This window comes from Sciurus carolinensis, chromosome 9, assembly GCF_902686445.1.
Source record: "Sciurus carolinensis chromosome 9, mSciCar1.2, whole genome shotgun sequence".
Classification (NCBI taxonomy): Eukaryota; Metazoa; Chordata; class Mammalia; order Rodentia; family Sciuridae; genus Sciurus; species Sciurus carolinensis.
The window spans coordinates 57,317,827-57,343,298 of NC_062221.1; the positions used below are offsets into that span (position 1 = coordinate 57,317,827).

Below are 25,472 nucleotides of genomic sequence, written 5' to 3' on the forward strand. Positions count from 1 at the left end.
TGCTGAGAGACTCTAACAGAAAGAAGATGGGACTTCAGTCCTACAACAGTATGAGCTTTAGTCCTACAACTGCAAGGATTCCATCAGTAATTTAAATGATCTTGAAAATGGATTCTGTGCCAGAGTCTCAAGGTTAGAGTCCCATCCAGTTGAACCTTTGATTTTGAGCTAGTGAAATCCTAAATCAGAGAACCCAAGTGGGTCTTCTGATCTACAGAACAGTGTAATAAGAATTGCTGTAAGCTGTTGTGTTGGAGCAATTTATTACACCACAGTGAACACCCCTGCCCTGTTTCCTGCTATTCCACCCGTGGCCAAGCTGCTTCTTAACCTCTGAATTCAAGTAGGGCACAGGCCAGCCTCTAAGTTCTTGAGTTTCCTTTCATAGACTCTCAAACTTCTCCACTGTGAAGCTGTTCAAGCAGGATCAGCAGTATAACTTATGGGGTCCAGTGCCAGATGAAAATTATTCTTTGTTCAAAATATATTAAAAGGTTCAAGAAAGCAACAGCAGAACTTCAAACCAAGTATGGGTTCTTTCTGAGTATGGAACCTTGGGATACACGGACAGATTGCAGGTCCATGAAACTGAGGGTACCCCCAGGGACTTTTGCTAATACAGCTGTGACTCTTGGACTGTCCGTCTCAAACTACCCTGATGGCCAGGGAGCTTGTTCTGGATCATGGAAGACTCCTAGATTAGATCCAATTAAGCTGGTAGATGTTATTTTAATAATGACTTTGATAATCTAGCTGCCTGGCCTTCTATCTTGGGACAAGGAGAAAAGAGCAGAATATCAATTTCCCCAATTTGACCAAGATTTTCCAGCATCTCCTGGACAAACACCTCCTGCAGGCTCACCTTGATGTAGTCGTAGGGGCAGGGCACTTCAGGATGGTCCTCAATGTCAAAAATGTCCTCGAATTGCAAGCTGACCATGAACCCCTCCTCCAGCTCGATGTTGTAGAGGCATTCCGAGCTCTTGGGGTAAGGGTTGGGGTAGTCAGGGCTGGTGATCAGGCCGGTCCTCTGGGTAAACAGGTTGTCGCTGCACTCCACTGTGGGAAACATAGCAGAGAACATGGCACACCAACACCATAGCCATAGCAGACCCTTGCCTATGTCCCTAAGACCTTTTCAGTGGCAGGGAAGGAACCAGTATCCTCATTCATAGACGGGAACTGAGGCTCCATGAAGGGAAGTGACTTAGCCAAAGTTAGACACCTCATAATTTGCAGTCCAAACTCAAATGTGGACTTTTCTGTCTCTGTCCAGAGCTGTTTGATGGCACTTCCGTGGTACTCGAGCTGCCTGGCACCTGTGTGATGGCACCTCTCGGCAGATTCTCTGCTACTCTCTGAGAAGGGAGGGGTTGAGCTAGAGATGTCTGGACTCTGGCCATGCTCGCCCCTGGCCCAGACTTCATTCAGGTCTCTGCTCAAACCCTTCCTTGGTCCTTATTTGAATACAGGCCCCTCGCACATTCCCTCTCTCCCAGATCTGTCTTTCTTCTTTATTTTCCTTTATCATAATGTTCACATTTTAATTTTGCGTATTCATTTTGATTGTCTGCATGCAAGAACACCAACTAATCTATTTCAACATTAAGCCCATTTCTTTTGAAGCCAAGATAATTTTGTTATTTTGTGAAAGCAGTGGAGACTCATTTTTCAAGCCGCTTAAGGCATGATGCTTAAGGGTCAAGCTTGCTGCTCTGCCTGGCCCTCTGCTTCCTCTGAACCAAGTGGTGCCATCGAGTCTAAAAAGGCACACACTACACTATTTTCTCAGGCGTCAAAGACGGCATCCTAGTCTCCACAATACTGGCTTCTGTTGAAAATCTGAGGTGGTTGGTCGACTCTTTTCAGGAGCATTTTCTCTCATCCACTTCTGATTCTCTTCTTTGGCTGCAATACCTTTCTCTACAAAGCCGATTTTGTTGGCTTCTAAGAAACCAAGCACATCTTGCTGTTTCTTCTTAATTACCACAGAGCCAGAGGAAGAGGCAATGTATACAGGAATCACCATCCTGGGAATAGCGGTTGTCTGTCCTTTGGGTCCTGGAAAGGACCAAAGGCAGAGCAGCTGCAGCGATGGCCAGAATCCAGCCTGGACCGGAGCCCCACCCCGTCCTCCTTATTTCTCTCTTTGGTGTTGTCCATTGCCTGACATTATGTCACATATTCATTTGCTGATTTCTTTGGCCCACTAGACGGTGAGTTCCATCAGCTCAGGGATTCTACTTGGTTCTGTACTATACTTATTGCTACCAGAGACCTAAGTTCTGGCCTGGCCCTGAGTTAACCCTGCCCAGGCACCTTTATTTGCAGCTGAACTCTTGCCCCTGGCTGACCCATCCTAGAGCTGGGACGTCCATGCTTTCTAAGCCTTTGTTCATCCTACTCATTTGCAAATGAAGGAACTGTAGCCCAGAAAGGCGGGCTTGACTAACTGGAAGGCCCACAGAACAAGGTTTAGACTGAGGTCTCATGAAGGCTCAGCTGTTTTCATTTCTACCCAAGCAGCCTCGTGGGGTAATCTCACCCCAAAGAGGTTAAATTTTTTTCGGTAGGAAGTCTTACTGTTCTTATGCATAATGCATAGACATACAGTGCATTAGCAGGTAAACAGCAGATCTGTGGTATCAACAACAAAACAAAACAAAACAAAACAAAACAAAAGAGAGAAAGAAAGAAAAAGCATCCTGGGGGCTGAAAATAAAGAAAGATTGAGAAAACTTACTCTGCCTTCAACCCTCACTAGACTCAGTATATAGTAGATAGCTAATAAACACTTATCGAATAAGAATAGAAAATACAATCCTCCCCAGGAAAATATGCCTGTTGTTTTTGTTTTATACTGCTTTATTCTGATGGGTAGTTATGAGGGCTTTATTCAGAAACAAGCAGTTTTTGAAGGAGGAAGAAAAAGAGCTCTTGTCGACAGTCTTGTCTTCCTCCAATGTTACCTCACTCAGGTGCCAAGTGAGATCCCTGGGTCGCCTCATCTGCTGGCGGTTCCCCATGTGCCTCAAGTTCTATCACACCTCAGACTATTTGCAAAAGCTGTTCTCCCTGCATAGATCGCCCTCCTTCTCCTTATTCTTTCAACTCTGTCAAGGGTCATCATCTCGGGAGCCTCTGTCTAGTTTTCCAGGCCAACTCAGCTCTGGTTGAGCCCTGTCTACACTTCCTTCACAAAAGTGGAGCAAATGTAGTACTTACGGCATCTAATCATTTGCTTATGGGACTATTACCCCAGCAGCCTAGGGACTACTGCTGCAGAGAGGCTGAGCCTCCCTTCTCTCCATCCCTGCTGCGGCCCAAGACCACAGCACGGGAGCCACGTTGATGGGATTTGAAAACAGAGAGAGAGAGAGAAGGGGTGGGAAGTTTTCTTGCTGCTTCTATCTTTGCCTCTCTCCTCCTTCCTTCTTTTGCCATGAGTTTCTCTCCGTCATAGAGAAACTTAGAGGCTATCAAAAGCAAAGAGATGGATCAACAAATACATGAAACATCTCTAGCAATCAGAGAAATGCAAATCAAAACTACACTGAGATTTTTATCTCACTCCAGTCAGAAGGGCAATTATCAAGAATACAAGCAACAATAAGTGTTGGTGAGGATGTGGGGAAAAAGGTGGGAGTGCAAATTGGTGCAACCACTATGGAACTCATGCAATATGGAGATTCCTCATAAAATCTGGAATGGACCCACCATTTGACCCAGCTATCCCACTCCTTGGTTTATACCCAAAGGACTTCAAATCAGCATACTACAGTGATGCAGTCACATCAATGTTTATAGCTGCTCAATTCACAACAGTTGAACTAGGGAGTCAAACGAGGAGCCCTTCAACTGATGAATGGATAAATAAAATGTGGGATAAGCTGGGAGAGGTGGCACATGCCTGTAATCCCAGTGGCTCAGAGGCTGAGGCAGGAGGATTGTGAGTTCAAAGCCAGCCTCAACAACAGCGAGGTACTATGCAACTGAGTGAGACCCTATTTCTAACTAAAAATACAAAATAGGGCTGGGATGTGGCTCAGTGGTTGAGTGCCCCTGAGTTCAATCCCCAGTACCCAACCCCCCAAAAATGAGGTATATATACACAATGGAATATTACTTAGCCTTAAAGAAGAATGAAATTATGGCATTTGCTGGTAAATGGATGGAGCTGGAGAATATCATGCTAAGTGAAATAAGTCAATCCCGAAGAACCAAAGGTAAAATGTTTTCTCTGATATGTGGATATTAATTCATAATAAGGAGGGGGCTAGGGAAGAAGAGAGGTATTTTAGATTAGACAGAGGGGAGTGAAGGGAGGGGTGGAAGTCGGGGGTAGGAAGGACAGTAGAATGAACTGAACATTGTTACCCTATGTGCATATATGATTACACGACTGGTATAACTCTACATCATGTACAACCAGAAGAATGAAAAGTTATACTCTATTTATGTATGATGTGTGAAAACACATTCTACCGTCATGTATAACTAATTTGAACAAATTAAAAAAATATAAAACAAGATTTACATAAAACAAAAACAAAGAGAAAAAGAAACTGCTAGGAGAAGCTTATTCCATGGCTCAGAGAGAAAGGACTGGGGACCCCGGGTTTCTCCCTTCCTTGGTCAGGTGGTTCACCCGCTGGAGGAGAAGAGGCAGGGACCTATTCAGCAGACATTCTGCCCAGGAATAAAGGTGGCCTAGTAGTCAGACCTTTTCTTATGTTTCGTTGGAAACTGGAACCAGGCTTCCGGACGGAGGGAGACTTATTGCAGCACCTCGGTTCACATGGCATCTGAAGTGCACCTCTAACTCCATTGTCAATTGTCTCTGCTGTGCACCTGTCCTCTGAGCCCCTCCTAATTGAATTGGAAGGGGTGGCATGTCACAGCATTGTGTAGAATCAGCCCCGCGCCCTACCTCGGCAAGTCCTGTTGTCTGTGTGGAGGATGTAGCCGAAGCGGCAGGAGCAGTAGTAGCCGCCAATGTAGTTGTGGCAGTAGTGGTCGCAGGACAGCTCCTCATCCTCCCTCTCCTTACACTCGTCCACATCTGCAAAGCAGGAAGAGCCTCTCAGTCAGTCAGGGCATGCCTGACGATGACGATGACAGCCGACATACAGAGCACTTAGTGTGGGCGGCTCCCGGCGGGGGGTGTTCATGAGGTCGCATTTAATCATTGCATAAAGCCCAGAGCGAGCCACTGTCCTCATTTTACAGGTGAGAGAACTAACTGAGAAAAGTTGGTCCACTGATCCCGGATCTCAGAGGCTCAGTTCAAACCTGGGCAACCTGACTCCTGGTGGAAGCGCTATCCTTTAACAGCTGGGATAATTCTGCATGCCAGGCAGCAAGCTCTGGGCTGTTCCTACCCCATTTTATAGATGATGAAACTGAGCCATAGAGAATCGGGTGGGCTGGCTCAGAGCTTGAGCTCTTGACTTGGGCTCCGTGGAGCCTCCTTCCTTCTTTCTAAGCCCCCAATATGAGTCAAATCCTGTCCCCAGCATTGAATATACATTGCTCCTAAAGGGACACACGAATGGCCAACAAGCACATGAAAAGACATGAAAAGACACTTGACATTGTTAGTCATCAGGGGATGAGACTTAAGCCATTAGGAGGTACACTACATGCCCAGTGGAGTGGTTGATATTTAAAAACTGACAACACCTAACGCTGGTGAAGATATGGAGCAGCAAGAACTCCCAGACAGTGGTGGGCTTTCATGAAATGATGTGATTGCTTTGGAAAAGATCTGGCAATTTCTTATACAATTAAGCATAGCTATCCCATGACTCAGGAATTCTATTTCTAAATATTTACCCAATAGAAATGAAAGCATATTCATTTCTATTTACCCAATAGAAATGAAAGCATATTCAGTTCACAAAAAGACTTGTACAAGAAGATTCATAAAGATTTTATTAATGGAAACCAAACAAAAAAAAAAATGGGTAGAGCCTAGTTGTCTCTCAAAGGGAGAATGGATTAAAAAATCATAATATATTCATACAATGGAATACTATTCTGCCAGGAAAAGGAATAAATTACTGATGCGTGCAACAATATCAATGAATCTCAAAACCATAATGCTGAGAAAAATAATCTTTATCCCCCAAATATACTTTTTGTGTTCACTTATGTGACATTTTAGAAGAGACAAGATTAACCTATGGCAGAAAAAAAATCAGAACAGTTGTTTCCTCCAAGGGAATTGGGAATAGGGATTGACTGGGCAGGAACATGAGCCAACTTTCTGGGTTGATGGTTAAGTTCAATATCTTATTGGGGGTTTGGTTTACACACAAATACAAATTTTTCAAAATTTGACCAATATGTACTAAGATTTGTGCATTTCATTGTATGCTAATTTCACACTAAAAGAAAAATCTGTGAACAGATATCAAACTCTAGCAAAATTATAGTGCTGTTAGAGTATTTAGGAAGACGTGTACTGATGTTCATGATTACTTTGAAATGTATCAAAAAAGATGAGTTGATGGATGAACAGAAGATGGAGGGGTAGACGTGATGACATTTGCTTATGCTGCCTGATGTCCTGGGGAATCTGTGTGGTGAGTAAACAGGTGTTTGCTGTCTGGGAGAACAAGAGACCTGGGGATGAGCCACCCAGTCCCCCCACTTACCCACAGCCATGTAGTGGGCATCAAAGCCTGTGTATCGCTCCTCGTTGGAGAAATCTGACCGGAAAGTGACGGACATGAAGGAACCAGGGGAAAGGACCACTTCTTGGCCGGGGGTCTGCTCTGTGTCCGTGGTCTCCCTGCCACAGAAGGTTGCCAGCACCTGGTCTTCAGTTTCTACCTTTGAGGTCAAAGTGAAAGGGAACAAGATGAGCAGCTTCACAGTTAGTCCTGATCTCTGGGAAGAAAGAGGAAGGGGCTGCCCACAAGTGGACTAGGCAGCCTGGGAAACTCAAGGAAAGGGGATTAGGGATTCTTAGATTTGAGGAAAGATACGCGACAGCTTAAGTCAATGTGGCCGTCTGCTCAGTTGCATTCATACTGTTTAGTTCCATCAGAGCTAGCTTGATATTGGTCATTGTTGCTGCAATCAAGTATCTCAGTTATTGAAAATAACTCCATGTTAAAATTCAAAAAGGAGTGCTGTAACTTTGCAGATGGATTCTCTATACAATAGGGAAAACAAAAGGGACTTCATGTATAATATAAATCAAGCATTGGGCATCCAGCATGCCTGCCACTGACAGAGCATCATGAGGTGGGGATGGTGAGAGAAGAGGAAGACAGCGCTGTGCTCAGGAGAGCAGTGTCCAGAGTGAGGGCACAGAGCCAGCAGGGCTGAGACGCAGCCTGGCAAGTGCTTCCATAGGAGCACCAGGAGGAGGCGAGAGACCCCCACCAGGACCCGAGCTTCAGGAGATCAGGACTGGTCTTTATAGTTGTGTCCTTAGAGCGTGCAACAGGACATGGCACACAGCACTTGTCCCATACATATTTGTTAACAAGAACTAAAAGTGCAGACCTATTCTGAGAGCTACGAGAAGCCAGGGAGTCTGTGAAGACTGTAGGAAGAGAGGTACTTGGAAGGAAACGTAGAACGCAGATTATAGTGGATGCTGAATGCTGTTCATTCTGTGAGTAAGCTGGAAACTTTTGAACAGGAAGTCATGTAATTTAATAGGTAATCTTAAAAAATACAGAAACTGCTTATTGGAATCATCCAGAAAGTGTGCATGTGTGTGTGTGTGTGTGTGTCTAAGATCAGATGCAAAACGTTTGCATCCTTGCTGACAGAATCCCCTACTTTGGAAGAGCCCAAGGTTCTGTTTGTACTCAGAATGTAAAGCAGGAATCCTATCTGGTTTCCTAAAGCAGATTTTTTTGTGTCTGGTTTGGGAATCACAATGTGGAAGCTGGCTGGTATAGTTATTTGACTATGAATACCTGACCTACTCTATCATCTTACACCTAACTTAATTTTTTTAAAACTTGCATCGGTGTTTGCAGTCACTGGACTGATGTTTTAACACGATATAGGTGAAAATCTTCCTGGGAATAATTGTGGCTCCTTTTGAAGTCACTGAACGAAAGTTCTCTAAGGCTGTCTCTCTCTAGTAGCTTCTAATAAATTTGTTGTTCTGTTCATTAGCTTAGTATGCCAGAAGTATCTTGACATTTGACACTTCTGTTTTGAAACTAATGGTTTATTTATTTAAAATAAGAAGGAGTTTTAAAGAAAAACAATCTGCCCTGGCAACAAAACACAAGGACAATTAATCACTAACGCTGGGAATTGAAGTGTAAACAGAAAATGAGATCATGGCTTTGCTATTTTTTTCTCTGCAGATAGCAGCGAACTCACACCAGTCTCCTTATGCAGAATGTGCCCTTCTTCACACAGCTGAAAAGTCACTTCCTTGACTGTCCCAGTTGCTATGTTATTTTGGTTAACTGACTTGTCCAAATAGCCAAAAGTTCACCTAACTAATTCTTTTAGGTACAATATTTCTTTTTAAAAAATGCTTTATTCAAATCCCTGTCTGAAGCGAAGCATGCTAACCCTTTCTTGATGATCCATGGACATGCTATGGACTTCAAGTATCCTGATACTATGGTCCAAGAAGACGATTGGGGATGTTTTCCCTGCTGGAAATTACTGCCAGACATCATGTCTTTAGAGTTCTTATATCCTCTTTATGTAGTATTTCATTTTTTGTCTTTGAATCAACCAGTAGCTGCAGTTTTCTGTTTATTTTTAATATGCTATGAATTAGAAACCACTTGAGTTGCTCTTCTTGGAACTTTATAAAAAGAAGAGTAAATAAATAGACAGTGAGGACTTGGGAAAGGGACTCTTCCATGCATAACTGCATGAATCATGTGCTCCTATCTTGGTGACCTCGGCTTTGGAGTAATGTGAGTTGCATGAACCTCGTACTTGGAGGTCTTATGTCCTATTCCTAATTCTACCCCTAGACTACTCTATGACCACCCTGTCTCTAGCTCTAGCTATCCACCTGTAAGACAGGAGTTTCAACTTGTTGAACTCTAGTTTCCCTCCCAAGTGGGATATATTAGCATTCTTACAAATTGTCTTTGTCATATGTTTAATCAACCAACAATGAGCAAGAGCTTCAGCATAGATCGCTGCTGCTTGCTAATGAATTTAAGTTTATTTATGATTTATATCCATGTATTATGGTTTGGATGTGAGGTGTCCTCAAAAGCTCATGTGTTAGACAATGCAGGAAGGTTTGGAGGAGACATGATAGGGTGATGAGAGCCTTAAGCTAATCAGAGCGTTAATCCTCTGGTAGGGATTACTGGGTGGTCACTGAAGGCAGGTAGGGTGTGGCTGCAGGAGGGTCCCTGGGGCGTTGCCTTTGGGTATACATTCCGTAACTGGAGAGTGAGTCTCTCTGCTTCCTGATCATCATGTGAGCTGTTTCCCTCTGCCACACTCTTTTGCCATGATGTTCACCTCATCTCAAGCCAGGAGGAATGGTGGCGGCTATCTGTGGGCTGAGACCTCTGAAACTGGGAGTCCTCCAAATAAACTTTTCCTCCTCTGATTGTTCTTGTCAGGTCTTTTAGTCTCAGCAGTGAAAAAGCTGATAATGCACCATGTAATATAAAATTGGTTACCAATGAAGAGTCATGCCTTGAGCATTAATAATTCCAGCCACAGTAACTTCTTTCCTGTAACTCGGCATCCAAAGCAGTGTCTGGAACAGGGATGCTTTCAAATGAAACTGACCAGAGATTATTTAAATTGAAAAGAGACCTACTGAGGGTCTGTGATGAATATCTATCTTCCTCGTAACTTCTGGGCTTAAGGACTTTTTCATGATGAGAGATAAACACTCAACACCTGCAGAGCCACCCTATTCCAGAGGACAAAGAAGCATGTCCCCTCGAGAGCCAAAACTGAGTCTTATAAACTTGAGAAGCAGAGGAGAAGCACAGTAGCCTAGGACCATAGGAATTCAATCTGAAGCCCAGAATAGAGTCCTGGGATATCAGGGCAGGGAGGGACCTTTAAGAGTTATTTTAATCTCCCTTCTTCTAGAACAAACCAAAGTTCAGAAAGGCAGAGTGATTTGCACAAGGGTAAAGAGATAACCTGAGTATTTTCTGATATCAGTTTTGCTTTTGGAACTGTTCTTAGACTGGGGAAAGGAGCCACCAACCCAGAGAGTACATGACAAAAGACACAGACACTTGACCAAACAATTTTTTCTGGCTCAAGAGCCTCTTGAAACGTTATCTTGGGTGCATGGATTGTCTCCCAAAGAGGATGTGGCTCAGTGACAGCCTTAACCTAAACAGAGGGGTCAATGGCCCTGGTTAATACTTGCATGCCCTGCTATGGATTACAAAGTTCTTCAAAGATCATTTGTCTATGAGTAGGGATGAAGGATTGAGCCCTGGCTTCTGTTTGGCTTCTCCCATTTCTGAGGTTATCAAATCAACATGGAGGAAACTTATCTATTGAAGATGAAAATTTATAACAATAGAGAACCATGTGGCTGAGGACCATAGACACTTTGTTTTTGTATTTTTTTTTTTTTTTTTTTTTGTGGGCAACAGTATCCTTGCAGACTATTATTATTGAGGGTACCAGTATGTGGTTGTATGTAGTGAATTTGTTTTCTTTTAGCTCCATTTCACAAATATCTAGGCACTAAGTTTTGTCTGAACTGCAATGTGGACGATGTCAAAAATTACTTATTTTGTGATATGAGCTTAATTAGCACATCCCCTGCCTCTGGGAATGTGACATTTAGTAAGAAAAGATAAGTACTCAAATGTGTATATTAGGGTATTGTTGGTAAATAGTGACTGTAATGAAAGATGGGGAGACTCAGGGGCACATGCAAAGCCCTAGGTTTGATCCCCATCACCCCCAAAACCAAAATCAAACAAACAAAACAACACACGCGCACACACACACACACACACACACACACACACACACACAGAATTCAGAAAAAGAGAAAGTCCTCAGAGGTGAGGAATAACAGGTGAGTAGTATTTATCAGGGAGGAAGAGTAGGTGGAGGGTTGGAGTGGTGGGGAGAACATCTAGGCAGAGGGACTAGAGAAGCCTTGGGGTATCCATTGTCCCCTGCCCCAAATACCTGGTAGGAGAGGGGTTCTGTTGAAGGGAAGAGCTGGGAAGCAGGTCTCAGGACTAGAAGCCAAGGTCTTTGTTTTCCACGAGTTTTCTCAAACACAAAGTTCCCAGGAAAAACCGTGGCAAGGCAGCAAGAAATTGGTCACGTGTCTCTGGGAAGATAACTGCAGCTGCTCTCTAGACATGCACGGATTCATCATTTCATACCTGTGTTGACACCTACCAATCAACTCCTCAAATATATAGATAAAGCAGTTCAGGAATGATTGTTTTTATTTTATCGATAAAGAAATTGAAGCCCAGATAATTTAGATGAATTGGGCAAAATGAATGTGAATCCTGTAAGCAATGAATGATCTAGTGGTGAATGCACCTTTTGATTGGTAGGTCCAGGTCCCCAGTGGAAGCATCCAGATTCCCTAGAACTCCTTACATTTTAGACAAACAAGCTCCCCTACAGTCCAGATGCCTCAGGGTTTGGCGCATCAACATTTGAAAGCTGTACCATAGAGCCTTTCTGAAATCCACTATTGACTCTTGAAGAACATTTCAGACTTAATTTAGGGAGAATGGTGAATAATTTCATTAACAATTTGATTTGGGAGTCATATGCCCCAGAATTTACTCCCCTGTATGTTTCCAGGTTAGAGTTGGCCTAAAGAGGAATTTGTGCAAGTTTGGAAAGCACATTATTCAGTGAAGCTTGTTTGGACAGATGCAGTTGTGCCAATAAGTTTTAAATTGTCTTCATGTTCCTCTACTCTGCATCTCATACTTCCTTTCAACCACTGGCTCTGATGACCAAGAGTGGTCCATGTCTACCACCAGATACTTGCTTGTGGTTCCACAGAAGCTTCTTTGAGCTAACAGTTTTCAGGGACTTCTTTCCTTGAGTTTTTCATTCAAAGAAATTTGGCCCTTTAGATAGATTTGACTTACCAGATTCCCTTGCAGATGCCAACACTTTCACCCATGGCAGACAAAACCTGTTGGTGACCTTTACTGTGTTCCTCTACTTCCCATCACCAATGATAACTTCCCCAGCTCTTCCAAGGATTACACAAGTTGTAATGCTCATAAGTATCCATTATCTCATAATAATCAGACACTTTGTTTTCATGATTGAACTTGGACTGGTAGAGTTATTGATACCAGAAGAAGGATGCTATAACAACACAAAACTAGAAAATGTGGCCCTGGTTTTGGACTTGGCTAACGAGTGAATGCTAGAATATAGGTGAGGATCCTGCTATAGAAGATTTGAAAAACAGTGACCTGAGCTCTGTAGTGGTGACACAATTGGCAAATATGTCTGGGCGACTTAGAAGGTAGAAAAAAGTACACAATGAACTTGTGGATCTGACTAAGGAGATCTCTAGAGAGAATACCAAAAGTACAACATGTGCTTCTATCTTGGATGGCAAGGTCTTTGGGAAGAAGTAAGCTGTCTGTGCGTAAGAAGGACCTAGGGGACAGAGAGGGCCCCTAGGCTGGGTTGGAAAATAACAATACACTTTTAAAAACATGAAGAGATTCAGGGAAATATCACGTCAAATGTGTGACTCTAACAACTGTAGGTTAAAATTAAAAAAATTTAAGCCAGTGCCTTGTACTCTGTATTCGCCAAACTAAAAGGCACCTAAGGATTTTAAGGACCTTGACATGCTCAGCAAAGTAGAGAAGTCTACTTTAAAAAGAACACTGAATGTGTGTGTGTGTGTGTGTGTATGTGTGTGTGTGTGCACATGTTAGTGTGTTTGTCTAATAGGAGTCCCAAAAGAGATTTTAAGGGAGACATGTCAGCCTGGACTAGAAATGACTGAGACATTTCTAAATGAGAAGAATCCTCTGGGCCCAAGTAGGCTGAAAGGAGCCCTTTCCTGCCAACATGACCCATTTCTTGTGGAAAGGGAGGAATGTCTCAGAAGGTAAAGCTAAGAAGACAGGCAGAGTCAAGGCAAGAGTCATGAGCCACAGAGAGCAATGAACTGGGAACCACTCCCAAGAAGCAGAAGAAGGCTCTAAAGAGCATTCCCAGTTTCTGGAGAAGGCAATGTGCATGTGGCTGAATTTCAGAATTACTATGGGACAATAAATGTTATGTAACTCCCATTTCTCCCATTTTTCAATGGGAGTTCTACTGTGGTAATCTTATATTTGTCTCACCAAGACAAGAAGATATTGAATATGTGGAGGGCAAACAATTTTCCTTTTGGGCTCAGAGGTCTCTAGACCAAGAGGAGCTGTATCAAAGAAGCTACACACTTGATGTCTCATCTGCTTGTAGACCTGATATAGATCACGAGGTCCCAGACTTCTAGACTGACCTGCTAATGCAATGCAACTTTTGGAAGAGAGGGCAAAAGTATATTTGGCATATAAAAAGGAAATGAACTATTTTACCCAGAGAATGTGATGTATTGCAAATATACCCACAATAATCCCTTCCATTACTATACACAGACCCTTTAGCAACGTGACTATGTAGAAGTGGTATGTGATTTCCAAACTTAGGATTCAGGAGCCTTGTAGTTATCAGTTAAAATTATTTCCTTGACCAAACTTTAGTCAAGCTTCTGAACTTTTTCCTAGGCTCATCTTCACACTACCTTGTAAAATCCTGTATTAGGAAAGACCCATGATAAATCAGTTTATTGAGAACACTCTTTGGGCCATTGGTTAAAAACCTTTGGGTTCTATCTCTGGTATCAAAAGAAAAAAAAAAAAAAAAAAACCCTAAAAAACAAAAATCAAAAGACCCAATAAAAAACAAAACAACAAAAACAACACAACAGCAACAAAACACAAACGGCAAAACCCTGATATGTTCAACCCTAGATATCTAACTGGGTTCCTTATCCTCCACTGTCACCCAGATGATACTTGATTACCCTAGCCTTTCTTCATCAAGGATTGTTTTAGATCAGTTTTTCTAGAATCTCCCTTAATCCTGATGTTTCCTCCTAGTGCTTTTCCCATCACTGCCTTTCTGCTCCTTGGCTATAAAGTCCCATTAACCCTTGCTGTATTTGGAGCTGAGAGCAACCGCTCTACCAGCACCACCGCAGAATCCCACTGTTGTGCTCCTTATGCTTACCATGTTCTTTAACAAGGATCATTGAATAACTTTTTCTTTAACACTCCTTCACAGGTACCCTGAGGATAGAGTGTGACCAAGTCTTAGGAAGCCTACTATAGAACCAAAGCCTACATAGTGCATAGAAGAACTATCCAGTTGAGATATCTAGACCAACCAGCTGACATTTGCAAGCAGCCACCAGTGGGTAAGTGAGGCCATCCTGGACCTTTGTTCTTTGATCGAGCTCTCAACAATGATATGGAAGACCCTGGGCAAATACAAAGGAAGGACCATCCCACTAAGGCCAGACCAAACTGCTGATCACAGAATTATAAGCATATGAAATGGATTTTTTTTTTTTTTTAATTACCAAGAGTTGGAGTGGTTGATTGCAGTTACCGATAACTTTCATGGGGGAGTAGGGAAGTGATTTTGGACAATCAGTAAGCGTGGCATTTGTGAGTAGAATTTATGAGTATCATAATATAGTGGATTCTCAGGGCCTTGAAAGTCACCTAATCTTCATCTTTTTACTACACCTTTACCAAAAATCATACCACCTTATTAATATCAGCTGCAGAGATAAGAAGTTAAGTACCTCCCAGCATAGATCAAGACATTTTGGATTATACTTGCCTTAGAAACTTACCCCTTTGGTCTCAAACCTGAGAATGTAACCTAGGGGAAAATACTCCAAACATGGAAAAAAGTTTCACGAACAAAGGTAAAGTAATCAAAAATATATAATAATAGAAAATGAGAAACAATATATATATCCAATTTTAGAGGCATAAATTGGAATTAATTTAGCAAATATCTGGCAGTCATTAACTACCACATGACTAGAGAATTTATGATGATCTAGAATATTCTCACTAGGTGATTCTTGCTAACTGAAAAACCAATAAAATTGTATATGTTGATAGCATTCATTAAAAGTAAATTGTGGAAGGAATGTAGGCAAACTGTTAACAATGGCTAGTGGATCTATAGATAATTTTTCTTTTTCCTCTGTTTTCTCACTTGGGCCCAAAGATGCTTCCTCTATCTTCTTCCATATGATATAAAATTAGTCAGTGCTGACCAACAAACCAAAGGAACACAGAAGTGTAACTAACCCAGATTGGAAATTCAGGGTCCTTCATCTTTCGTTATCACCAGAGTCTTTTCTTATCACTCTGTCACCCCCTTTCATTTTTTTTCTACCCACTTGGTCCCAACAAAGTCGAAGAACAGGTGGAAACCTTTGCTTTATAAACAATAAAGTTAACAATAAAAATTGTGATAAAGCGATCAAGAAACTCAAAATAACTAAAATCCACATATGGCAATGTGTTGCCAGGAGGTCTCACATGAGGGGGCAGTTTTTGTGCTTGTGATCCAAGAGCAAGTGAGTGGATGAGGACAAGTGGGTGGATTATATGTTAGTTAGCGTTTTGCCTCTGTGACAAAATGTCAGATAAAAATAACTTAAAGGAGGAAAGATTTATTTTGGCTCCTCATTTCAGAGGTTTTGATTCAGCCAGTTATTGGTGACGAGTTCTGCTTCTTGAATGTTGAAGTTTGAACATCTGAGACGAGCATAGAGAGCAGGTTTTATTTAAAGGTAATAATACAGACTTCTCCCAGGAGGGAGACGGGGCCATAGCTGGTATTCTGGTTCCCCAAGAAGTGAGAGTAAAGTTTCCTTTGTTCTCCTGCTCTATCCGCTTATTTTTCTTCTTCCTGCCTTTGTGATTAGGCCCAGGAGATGCTGGTGGGATGGCCAAAAGGTGGGAAGCAGATGGGCAAGAGGGAGGGCCAAATGGAGTGATCCAGGCAGGTAGCAGCCCAGGGGGCATTAACAACTCCCTGTCTGCAACTTTTTGGGAGGGGTGGTATAGGCAGGAATCTTGGTAATCAAAGGGCTCTGGAGACATTGGCATTCCAGTCTCCCAAGGGTGGTCTCCAACTTCCCAGATCCAAACTGGCCTCCATTTTCTTGATTTGACCCATCATCTATCTATCCTAACTGCCTTCTTTAATTCTGGCTTCAGTTTCAGTCCATCGTCAGCTGGCTCCATTACTTTGTGTGAGGTGAGGCAGAACGTCATGGTGGAATGGTATGGCAGAGCAAAGCTGTCAGCTCATAGGAGCCAGAAAGAAGGTGAGCATGAAGAAGGGGTCAGGAGAAGATATGCCCTTCCAGGGCAGGTCCCCTGTTACCTATTTCCTCCCAAGAGGTTCTACTGCCTACAGTTTCCACTACCTGCTAATAATGCCATCAAATGCAAATCCCTCAATGGATTAACCCATTAATGGGGTCAGAGCCCTTATGATCCAATCATTTCCCCAAATCCCCACCTCCAAACATTGCTGTTTTGGGAACCACACTTTCAACACATGAGTATTTGAGGTGTACTTGATATCTAAACCACAGGAAAGAAAGAAGAGTTTCATAGTCTGGAATCATGACGACTTTGGAAGGCAAAAGAGAAGACAGACAGACAGACAGACACACATACACACAGAGAGAGACAGAGAGAGAAGAGGACTGATATTGGATACTAAAGAAAGTTGCAATAATAGCACCACTCTTTTGTTTTACCTTGTTTCCAAGAGGGTTAATGCAACTGTGAATTGCTTTCAATTGTTAAAGATTTGTATTTCTTAGATCATAACCCCTGATACTGGATTATCTGGGATTTCATTTTCATATGGTTTGCACATGATCTTCACCAACTATTAGAGATTGGAAAATCACTTACACCCTGTATGTCATAGACAGAAGATGTTGAAGTCTAATCCTGGTGTCTCTCAATGTGACCTTTATGCAGCTTGCTTTTGCAGATATCATCAAGCCAAGATGACATCATGTAGAGTCAGGGTGGGCCCTGACCCAGTGACTGGCATCCTTACAAAAAGACAAAAAATGTGTCATAGAAACACCTAGAGGGGAAGTCAGTTGTGCAAAGACAGAGGTAGAAATTGGAGTTTTGCTGACATGAGCCAAGGATGGCCAAGGACGGCCCACAACTTGTAGAAAGCCAGAAGAGGCAAGGATGCTCCCCTAGCACCTTCAGAGAGAGCAGGGTCCTGCTGACACCCCGACACCAGAGTTTCAGCCTCCAGAACTGCTTGAGAATAAATTCTTGTTGTTTTAAGACATTTGGATTGTGGTTGTTATGACAGCTTTAAGAAAATAATACACTCTATGTAGGTTTTCTCATAAAATAGTGAAAATAGTGATATTTGTGTCACAGGACTGTCATGCATGTGACGTGAGTTAGTCCATGTAAAATGCTGGGGTACAGTTGACCCTCAGAAAATCAGTATGGAAAGGATTGCTGAGATGCGGTCACAAGGAGGACACACTCTGGGCTCCCAGCTAGTGGGGCCTGGATAACTTCATGTGTATGAAGACGCACTTAGAGACCCAAATTCTTCCTGGACATACTACTTTCTAGATTTCACTTCTTTATAACTAATCTTCCTGAAGCCTTCAGCATTGGAAGGGAACTTAGAGAGACCTCTCAGCCTAACCTCCTCATTTGGCAGATGGCTCTTTAGGTCTGCTTGACTTTTTACACTTTAGAAAGTCTCCAATGATGCTGGGGTGGGGTGAGAAAGTCATTAACTTTATTCTATAAGAGAAGACCAGAGTAATGGAAAGGATCTCTGACGGCCTTTGTCCACAGGAATCTCTCTCTTTACTTTCCTGTGCTTGCAATAATTTTTCTAATTGTGTGAATGTAGACCAATAGCAGCCTTGGGCACGGGACTCCTGCTTACAAGTGAATACTCTGTATTCCCCAGTTTACCTTCCCCAAAAGTTCATCCAGGGGTGCGAGGGGTTGGGCCAAAGATTGACTGACTCAATCTTGCTATTTGCCAAGTAGCCTTAAATTTCAGTTATAGAGCATAGGTAGGAGTAAATTTAAAGTACCAGATAACAGGCAAGAATCTGGGCCTAGGAAAAAATGGGAAGCACCTGATATGTGTTGGTTTTTGGCAGGGGGCAGGTATCTGGTATTGAACCCAGGGACACTTAACCACTAAGCCACATCCCCAGCCCATTTTTGCATTTTACTTAGAGACAGCATTTCATTAAGTTTCTTAGGGCCTTGCTAAATTGCTGAGGCTAGCTTTGAACTTGTGATCCTTCTGCCTCAGCCTCCGGGGCTGCTGGAATTAGAGATGTGTGCCGCCACGCTTGACTGTGTGTTGGTTTTTGTGCTAAGTTTCAGAAATCATGTAAGTGAAAGTAACAGAGCTGGCAGATCTAAAACTGCAGCTGAGCTTAGATAAGGGGTGCTGACCACAATCCTGGCCCATGTCATTTGGCCACATGAATAAATAATGACAATAATAATGATGATAACGATATTTATATGATACCTCCTTCTTTCCAGCTAATGGAATATTTTCACCTTCTCTACTTTACTTGCTCTTAATAACAATTATGTAATGAATGCACTTCAAGCAAACATTGTAATTCTGAGCCCAGAGCAGTAATGTGACTTCACCAAGGCCACACAGTCTAGGAGAAAAAACCCAGATATCTTGACTCCCAGGTCTGGTTCAGAGTTGGAATCAAACTATAGAAGGTCAGAGCTGCAAAGGGCACTCAAGGCCTTCAAATCTATACCATTCTTTTCTTGGTGGAGAAACTGAGACTCATTCAAAGTCACGTGGTCAGCAAGGGCAGAGCCAAGACTAGAGCCCAGCTGTCCGCCTCTTCCCAGGACAGCGTTCTCATTTGGTATTTGTTAACCAGAGTAAAAGCCCCCGAAAGAACTGGGTGAGCCCCTAAGAAGGTATTGTGCACATGCAGAAGCGAGACACCGTAAAGAATGAGGGGGCCTGAGAAAGCGCTCACAGGTCCCGAGAATCCAGAAATCCCACTGCAGCCAGGAAAAATGGCCCGCTCTCAGGGAGGGCTGGACAGAAAGGGCAGCGGGGCAGGCAGAGAAGAAAGCACTGGCAGGGAGGGGTCCTGCCCAGCGCCTGGGAAGCGGGCATCCCGCAGGTGGGAAACCAGTGGTGCCCACCGTCTCAGCAGGAGCAGGGGTACAGCTGGGCTGGGCGGGAAGAGTCTGGGAACTGGAACTGGGCAGGAGGGCCAAGGAGGATTTACACTCCCTTCCCTTGTGAATGGCTCAGACTCCTCCATCCCACCCATTCTGGGGCTTTGGAGCCTCTCATTCACATGCAAATCCCTTCAGCGACTCTGAGGCTGGGCCCCAAACTGTTCAGGACAGGAAAATAGCTCCAGGACAGGAAGGAACAAAGGGTTGCTGTGTTCTTCTGCAGCAGAGGCTGCCTGGCTCAAGGTATGTCACTGTCAGGACTCTGGTGGAAGCATGGTAAGGCCAGTGCTGGGCCACAGAAGGGACCTGCCATGGGTAGGGTGGCACCCTGCTGCAGTTTTGTTGCACAGAAATTCTCAAGGGACACAGCAATAGGGACCAAAGGACCCTGGGTACTGATCACAGCTCTGCCACTCATTTGTCACTTCCACCTCCCCAGACAGTAGTATGCTAGAGCTGGGAGCTCCAAAATTAGAAGAGCTGCCAACTTTGAGGGGATTTTACTATTCTTAAAACTTACACTTAAATCAATTGTATTAGAAACAAAGAAATTCTATGAAAACTCATCAGTTCCTGATTATTTTAATGTTGCTCCTTGATCCACGCTCTTGAGGTTATTAATGTGTTTGGTATCTGGATGGCGAATGGTGTACACAGCACACCTTTTCCCCTCCCCTGCTCCCCGACCTGCTCCCAGTGTGGCTGCTAATCATTTCTAGTATACATATCACTGTCTCCAGGCATGATTTTCTCAGATATAAAAGGTGGGCATGAATGCTGTCCTCCAAGAGCCAGGAGGTCAAAGGAGACTTTGGGGGCGGAAGCAGCTTGTGGAGCCAATCATTACCTGGCAGCCTTTTGCAGAACACCATTCCCAGCCTCCCTCCCTGCCGCCCACCTGTGTCTGTTGGTCTTCTACCCTCACGCTATCCCTCCGGCTGCACTGCCATCCTGGTGTCCTTCAGACACATCAGGCTCTTTCCCACCTGAGGGCCTCTGCACTGCCTGGCCCCTCTGTTGGAATGCTTTTCCCCAGAAAGCTTATGACCGACCTCCTCCCCTTCTTCAAGTCTGGACTCAAATGTCACCCTCAGTGAGGCCTAGCCTGCTCACCATGTTGAAATCATAAAGCCCCCTGAGCCTGTGCAGATCCTCTTTATCTGCTCTGCTTCATTTCTTTGCCTATTGACTTTGTAATCACTGCATAATTCACCTGCGAATTACGTGTGGTGTGTACTGCCTGTTCACCTCATTGCAGTGTGAACTCCGCACTGCCGGGATTCTGTCCTAATTGCCGTTGAACTCTATGCCTTAATAAGTGGCAGGTACTCAATAAATACATGTTGAGTAAACCATAATCTTTCCTTCCCTACCTTTTCGGCTCCATAGGAAAAGTAAATTCAAGCTCTGTTCTGTACCTGGATGTTTCCAGGAGTGTCCCGTGTGAACACGAACACACCCATGTGCCCCCGCAGCACTCCTCACACACTGGTCTGCACTCGCTTGCATTTCCTGACCCAGCATGGGCCCCTTCCTTCTGTTTTGCAGCCCCTAAGATCCAGTGCTGTTCGCACTTCCTGCATAAAATGAGGTTTTTTCACACTTTTCTGAAGCTCATTTTCACTTCCCGATTCCTCTGAATCAGCTGGAATTGGTGTTTGGGACCTGGTGTCTTTGGAGGGAAGAATCCTGCTGAGGACCACAATTGAAATTCATGAGAAATGTTCATCTATTTCTCATTTCCTTGTGGGGCCAAGGCCTCCTGTCCACTCCCAGAGAATTAACAGAGCTGCTGCAGTAGCTGGGGTCAGTGCAGACAGAAGGTCGAGGGCATGTTCTAAGTAAACAGAATACTGCACAGAATTAGGAGCCCAGTCAGAGGATTTATCTCTCAACTACACAGCAGGATGTAGACGGAAGGATAAGGCCTGGGGAAAGGGACGAGGGACTGGGGGTCACCGACCAGCAGAACTGGAAGGGCTTAGAGAGGTCGCTTAATCCATAATCTAATTCCCTCATGGGGGAAACTGAGGCCCAGCATGGATCTGTGATGTGCTTAAGGTCTCTGCAGGAGACAGTGACTGAATTCTAGGCCAGAGTCTTTGGTTTCACACACAGTATGCCTTTTCCTGTCCTTCCCCAGGATTGTGCTTGCTACTGGAGAAAACACAGACATGGGCCTTGAACTCATGGGGCTGGCAGTCCAGTGGGGTTGACCTTGAGCTCATCCTTTGAACTTCTGTACCACAAACAGATAAATAGAGTGCTTTCCCATTCTTTGTAGCTCAGACTCCATTCCTTATTATTTTTGTAAAATGCTTTTCTCTCAAAGTCAGGATAAAAGAAAGTCCTTTAACAAAATCTAGACATCATAGGGACCCTTAAGAACCCCCAAAGTCCTTTTGTAAACATTACTAAATCACTATGGCAGGCAGTGTTGTCTGAGAAAGAATTCATGACCAGGAAACATAGCAAGATCCTTTTGAGAATACAACCTGCTTGGAAGGACACAGGGAGACAGCACTGTGACTCGGGAGTAAGAGCACCAGGGATGGAGACCTGGCTTTTCTGTAGAAAACTGGACAGATCCATGTGCACCTCCATTTCAGTTAAGCATAGTAATCCCTGCCATTCCTATTCCATGAGAATCACATGAGGAAACAGACTAGAAACTGCCATAAAACTTGTGAGGCTACACGGTAAACACACAGTACAAATAAACAGCTTCCTGTGTTCTAGCTATCCTTTCACAGAGCACTTCCAGGAATCGATTGAAGCACTGAAAGCCAAGAGCACGGTCGAATGTGGCTAGTTGATGGGAGAGTTGGCGTAGAGGGGAAAGCTGATGTTCGTCAAGCGTCTGGGGAGGCCAGGCAGGCACTCCATTGCTCACACCACCATCGTCACCGCTGGTACAATTACACTATTGAGCTAACAGCATATGTGTCGGGCACATGTGCAGGGACTTACATAATTTGGCATTCACAATAAGCCCATGAGTAGGGAGTCATGATTCTCCCCATTTTACAGATGCGGAAAGGGAACGAGAGGGAGGAGAAGCATCGGCTGCAGTGAGAGGCGGAGGTAGGACCTGTCCCTGGTTCTGTCTCTAAATCCTGTGCCCAAACCCTGAAGCACCACTGTCTTCCACAGTACTGAGTCCACCATGTCCATCATTTTATGTAAGCCTCTCATAATCTACAAGGAACACGCTGTATCCAACTTTCCTTCTACTGATGACAAAGCCGCCCATGTTCAGGGAGATGTAGAAGCTTGGCCAAAGGGGACTCACTCCTTAATAGCCGAGGCAGAATTTTGTCCTTAGAGGTCTTTAAGCCTTGTCACGAAATCTGTGTTAGCATTTCCCAGTCAGCTGGATTCCAAACTCCGTGCACTTCCACAGTCTTCTATACCTTTCTAAATCTATTTGTCCTCTTCGCGTTCCTGATCTCCATTTCTGGGAAAGTACCCACTCTGCTGACCTGACCTAATCTGAGTTTGAAACCTCTGATTCTTCCTTTCCCTCGTCTGTGCACGGCCAGTCCCTGTGACATTTACCTGCAAGGATCGCTCTCTGCCTGGGCTTCCACAGTGCCCCCGAGGCTCCTGCGGTTCCTTAAAACATGTGTCTTGTTCAGTGGAGCCTCATTCAATCTATTCAATACACACCCCAAAATGACCTCTTTCAGTGACTCCAGTTTCTTTTGGCTTTACTCTGCTTAACTCTCCTTACCAATTCTTCCAGATCAAACTTCCCCCTGATTGTGTCACCTCCCTGCATCCTGTCCCATGCCCCCAAATGTTTTATAACTTCTAATTGGAGCTCCTAGACTGAAATGTCAAAAGAGGCCAGGCACAGAGCACAAATGAGGGAAACAGGCTGCTCTGTGCTCTTCAGAGAGAAACACACTGCACATTAAATACACTGTGATATTTTCTTAGAGAGTTATCTTCACGGATTTTTCCTGAAACATGTTGTCCTCAATTGCTTTTACCTTTTCTGCTTTTTGTGAAGACATTGGGGGAAAATGTTTCATGTTCTTCACTGCATGAGAAGCAATGGTCAGGAGAGAGGTGAGGATTAGCTTTAGCCCGCTGGAGCTGTCCAGAGTCGGGGAGCCCAGCTGGACCAGGGCTGCATCTACCTGGTCCAGCTGTGTTGGCATACAGGATGTCACCAGAGTTGCCAGATTTGCTAATGAAATTTGGAGATGTGAAATTTTGTGTGAGGTCAGAAATTTTATGTTGACATTAATTCATTTTGTTGCTGTTATTGTTTTTTTTTTTCAAAACTTAAAACCAGGCAATTCTAGGTTGACGAATAATATACATCTACAGGATTAATTCAACCTGTTGACCATATGTTTGTGGCTTTGGGCGTGCGTGCTGAGACCTGCATTTACCAACCATTTCTTAGTTTCTCCTCAGATAATCTTTCTGGGCTTGTACCTCCCTAAACCATGCCAAAGCTGACTGTTCTCTGTCTCATTCCATCCTTTTCACCCTCCATGCCATGGCAGCTCTGCTGAGACATCCCATGTAAGGAATGACACTGTTGACTTCCTATTTATCCTTCAGGACTTAGTAGAAGCATCAATTATTTCTGAAGTCTTTCCTGACCACACAGAAATGACCACTCCTAAACGTCTATGTTGTCTTATGCCCCTTATGCTGCTTTGTTTGACTTTATCAATTACATGGTTATCTCATTACCTACTATGAAACTGAATTCCCAGAGGACAGGGCTACCTTACTTATCCTTGTGGGGCCAGTTTGGGTACAGTGTGCAGCATGGGATAGGTTTGCAATAGAATGTTTGATTTCACGATAGAAAATGAAAAGTTTTCAGAGTGATGCAATCGAAGTGATGGTCAAGAATCCTCTGGAGCGTGGACTAATGCAGATACCTCATAGACTTTGGGGAGCTATTGCAATACTGGGTAAGAAGAATAAGAATTGGAACCAAGAGCTAAATAAGAGCGGAAAGGATGGGAGAAATGTTGACCACATTAAGGACAGCCTAATAGGAGAACAGTGGCATTGCATCATAAGAGCATGTAAAGATGCCAACTGAATTTATAGACAAAGAGAGAGAAGGGAAGGGAGGGAGAGTGGCGGGGGTGGGGAGGATAAAGACAAAACTAGGTGTTCCAGTCTCCTTTTTCAATGAACAGATGCCATGAACCGAACTTGAAAATGAGATGTGTAAATCTGCTGTTCTCTGGGGGCTTTGCTTTCTAAAAATTATGCCTCTTTCTGTAACTGGTACCCTGTGGCTCCTTTCTAAGTCAACTACTTTATCTGGTGGTCAAACCAAAAGAACTGTAGTTTGTTCCATTTCTGAGAAAATAATGTCCCTTCTGGGCATGCTAAAAGATAATGCTCTACATACTTAGGGGATTTTTAAGCCTACATTTGACTATAGTCAGTGTTTGCCTTTTATTACAACTTAAAATCTTATTCATTCACAAGATGGCAATCCACTAAAAAATTCATTAATTTACTTAAAAAGAAAAGACTGAGCATCTTAAGATGCAAATTATGCTCCAAGAATAATGTTGGCCAGTGAACTGCCCTTCCCAGGGCTTTGAACAAGATGATGATGGAGTTAGACCTTGATTTCTAAGGTCTTAGATGCATAGAATATCAGGGTTAGAGGGACCTTAGACACCATCTGGCCCAACTCCTTGTATTTGACAGAGGAGGAAAGAGTCCCATCCGGAAGTAGTCACTTGCTACTGTCAGTTAGTACCGAGCAACTAGCAGAGCCTAGGCCTCCAACCCCTAGGCCAGCGCCTGTGCTCTGCCCTTCGCCTGTAGCATCAGCCAGCCGTGATTCATATGCCTCAGCTCTGCACTTCAGAAATCCACAACTGCAGTCACATTCCAAGGAAGCAGATGCTGCTGTGCAGATGTGCACGTGCCTTGAAGACCAAGGGCTGCGGGACACCAGGCGGGGAAGGAATTTTCATAAGTGTGAGTCTCCAGTCCACAGCCTTGGCCTGGGATCCTGGTCTCATTCAAGCTACCGTGGTGCCGTCAGCAGTTCTGCCATCGCCTCTGTGATGGGCCTGGGTGGGAGGGCAGATTCTGGGCTTGGACTAGTCTGGAAAGGGTACCTACAAGCTAGAAGGTTCTTTAAAGTCACTCCTCAGCTGCCTGGGGAATTCAGTCATGGAGTAAAAAACCTCA

At 43.8% G+C, this 25,472-nt stretch overlaps 1 protein-coding gene and 1 pseudogene across 3 annotated transcripts in view; both read right to left on the reverse strand.

Moving 5' to 3' along the window:
- The window catches only part of Masp1 (MBL associated serine protease 1), a 67,816-nt gene that overhangs the window by 33,291 nt on the left and 9,053 nt on the right, over positions 1–25,472 (reverse strand). For all 3 annotated transcript variants that reach the window (XM_047565308.1, XM_047565307.1, XM_047565309.1), the window contains exons 3-5: positions 6,660–6,837; positions 4,931–5,062; positions 863–1,059 (exon numbers count right to left, since the gene is read on the reverse strand). In XM_047565308.1, the coding sequence (XP_047421264.1) occupies positions 863–1,059; positions 4,931–5,062; positions 6,660–6,837 (507 nt within the window). The remainder of the gene's footprint in view (positions 1–862; positions 1,060–4,930; positions 5,063–6,659; positions 6,838–25,472) is intronic.
- LOC124993449 (SH3 domain-binding glutamic acid-rich-like protein) lies at positions 1,702–2,231 on the reverse strand (annotated as a pseudogene).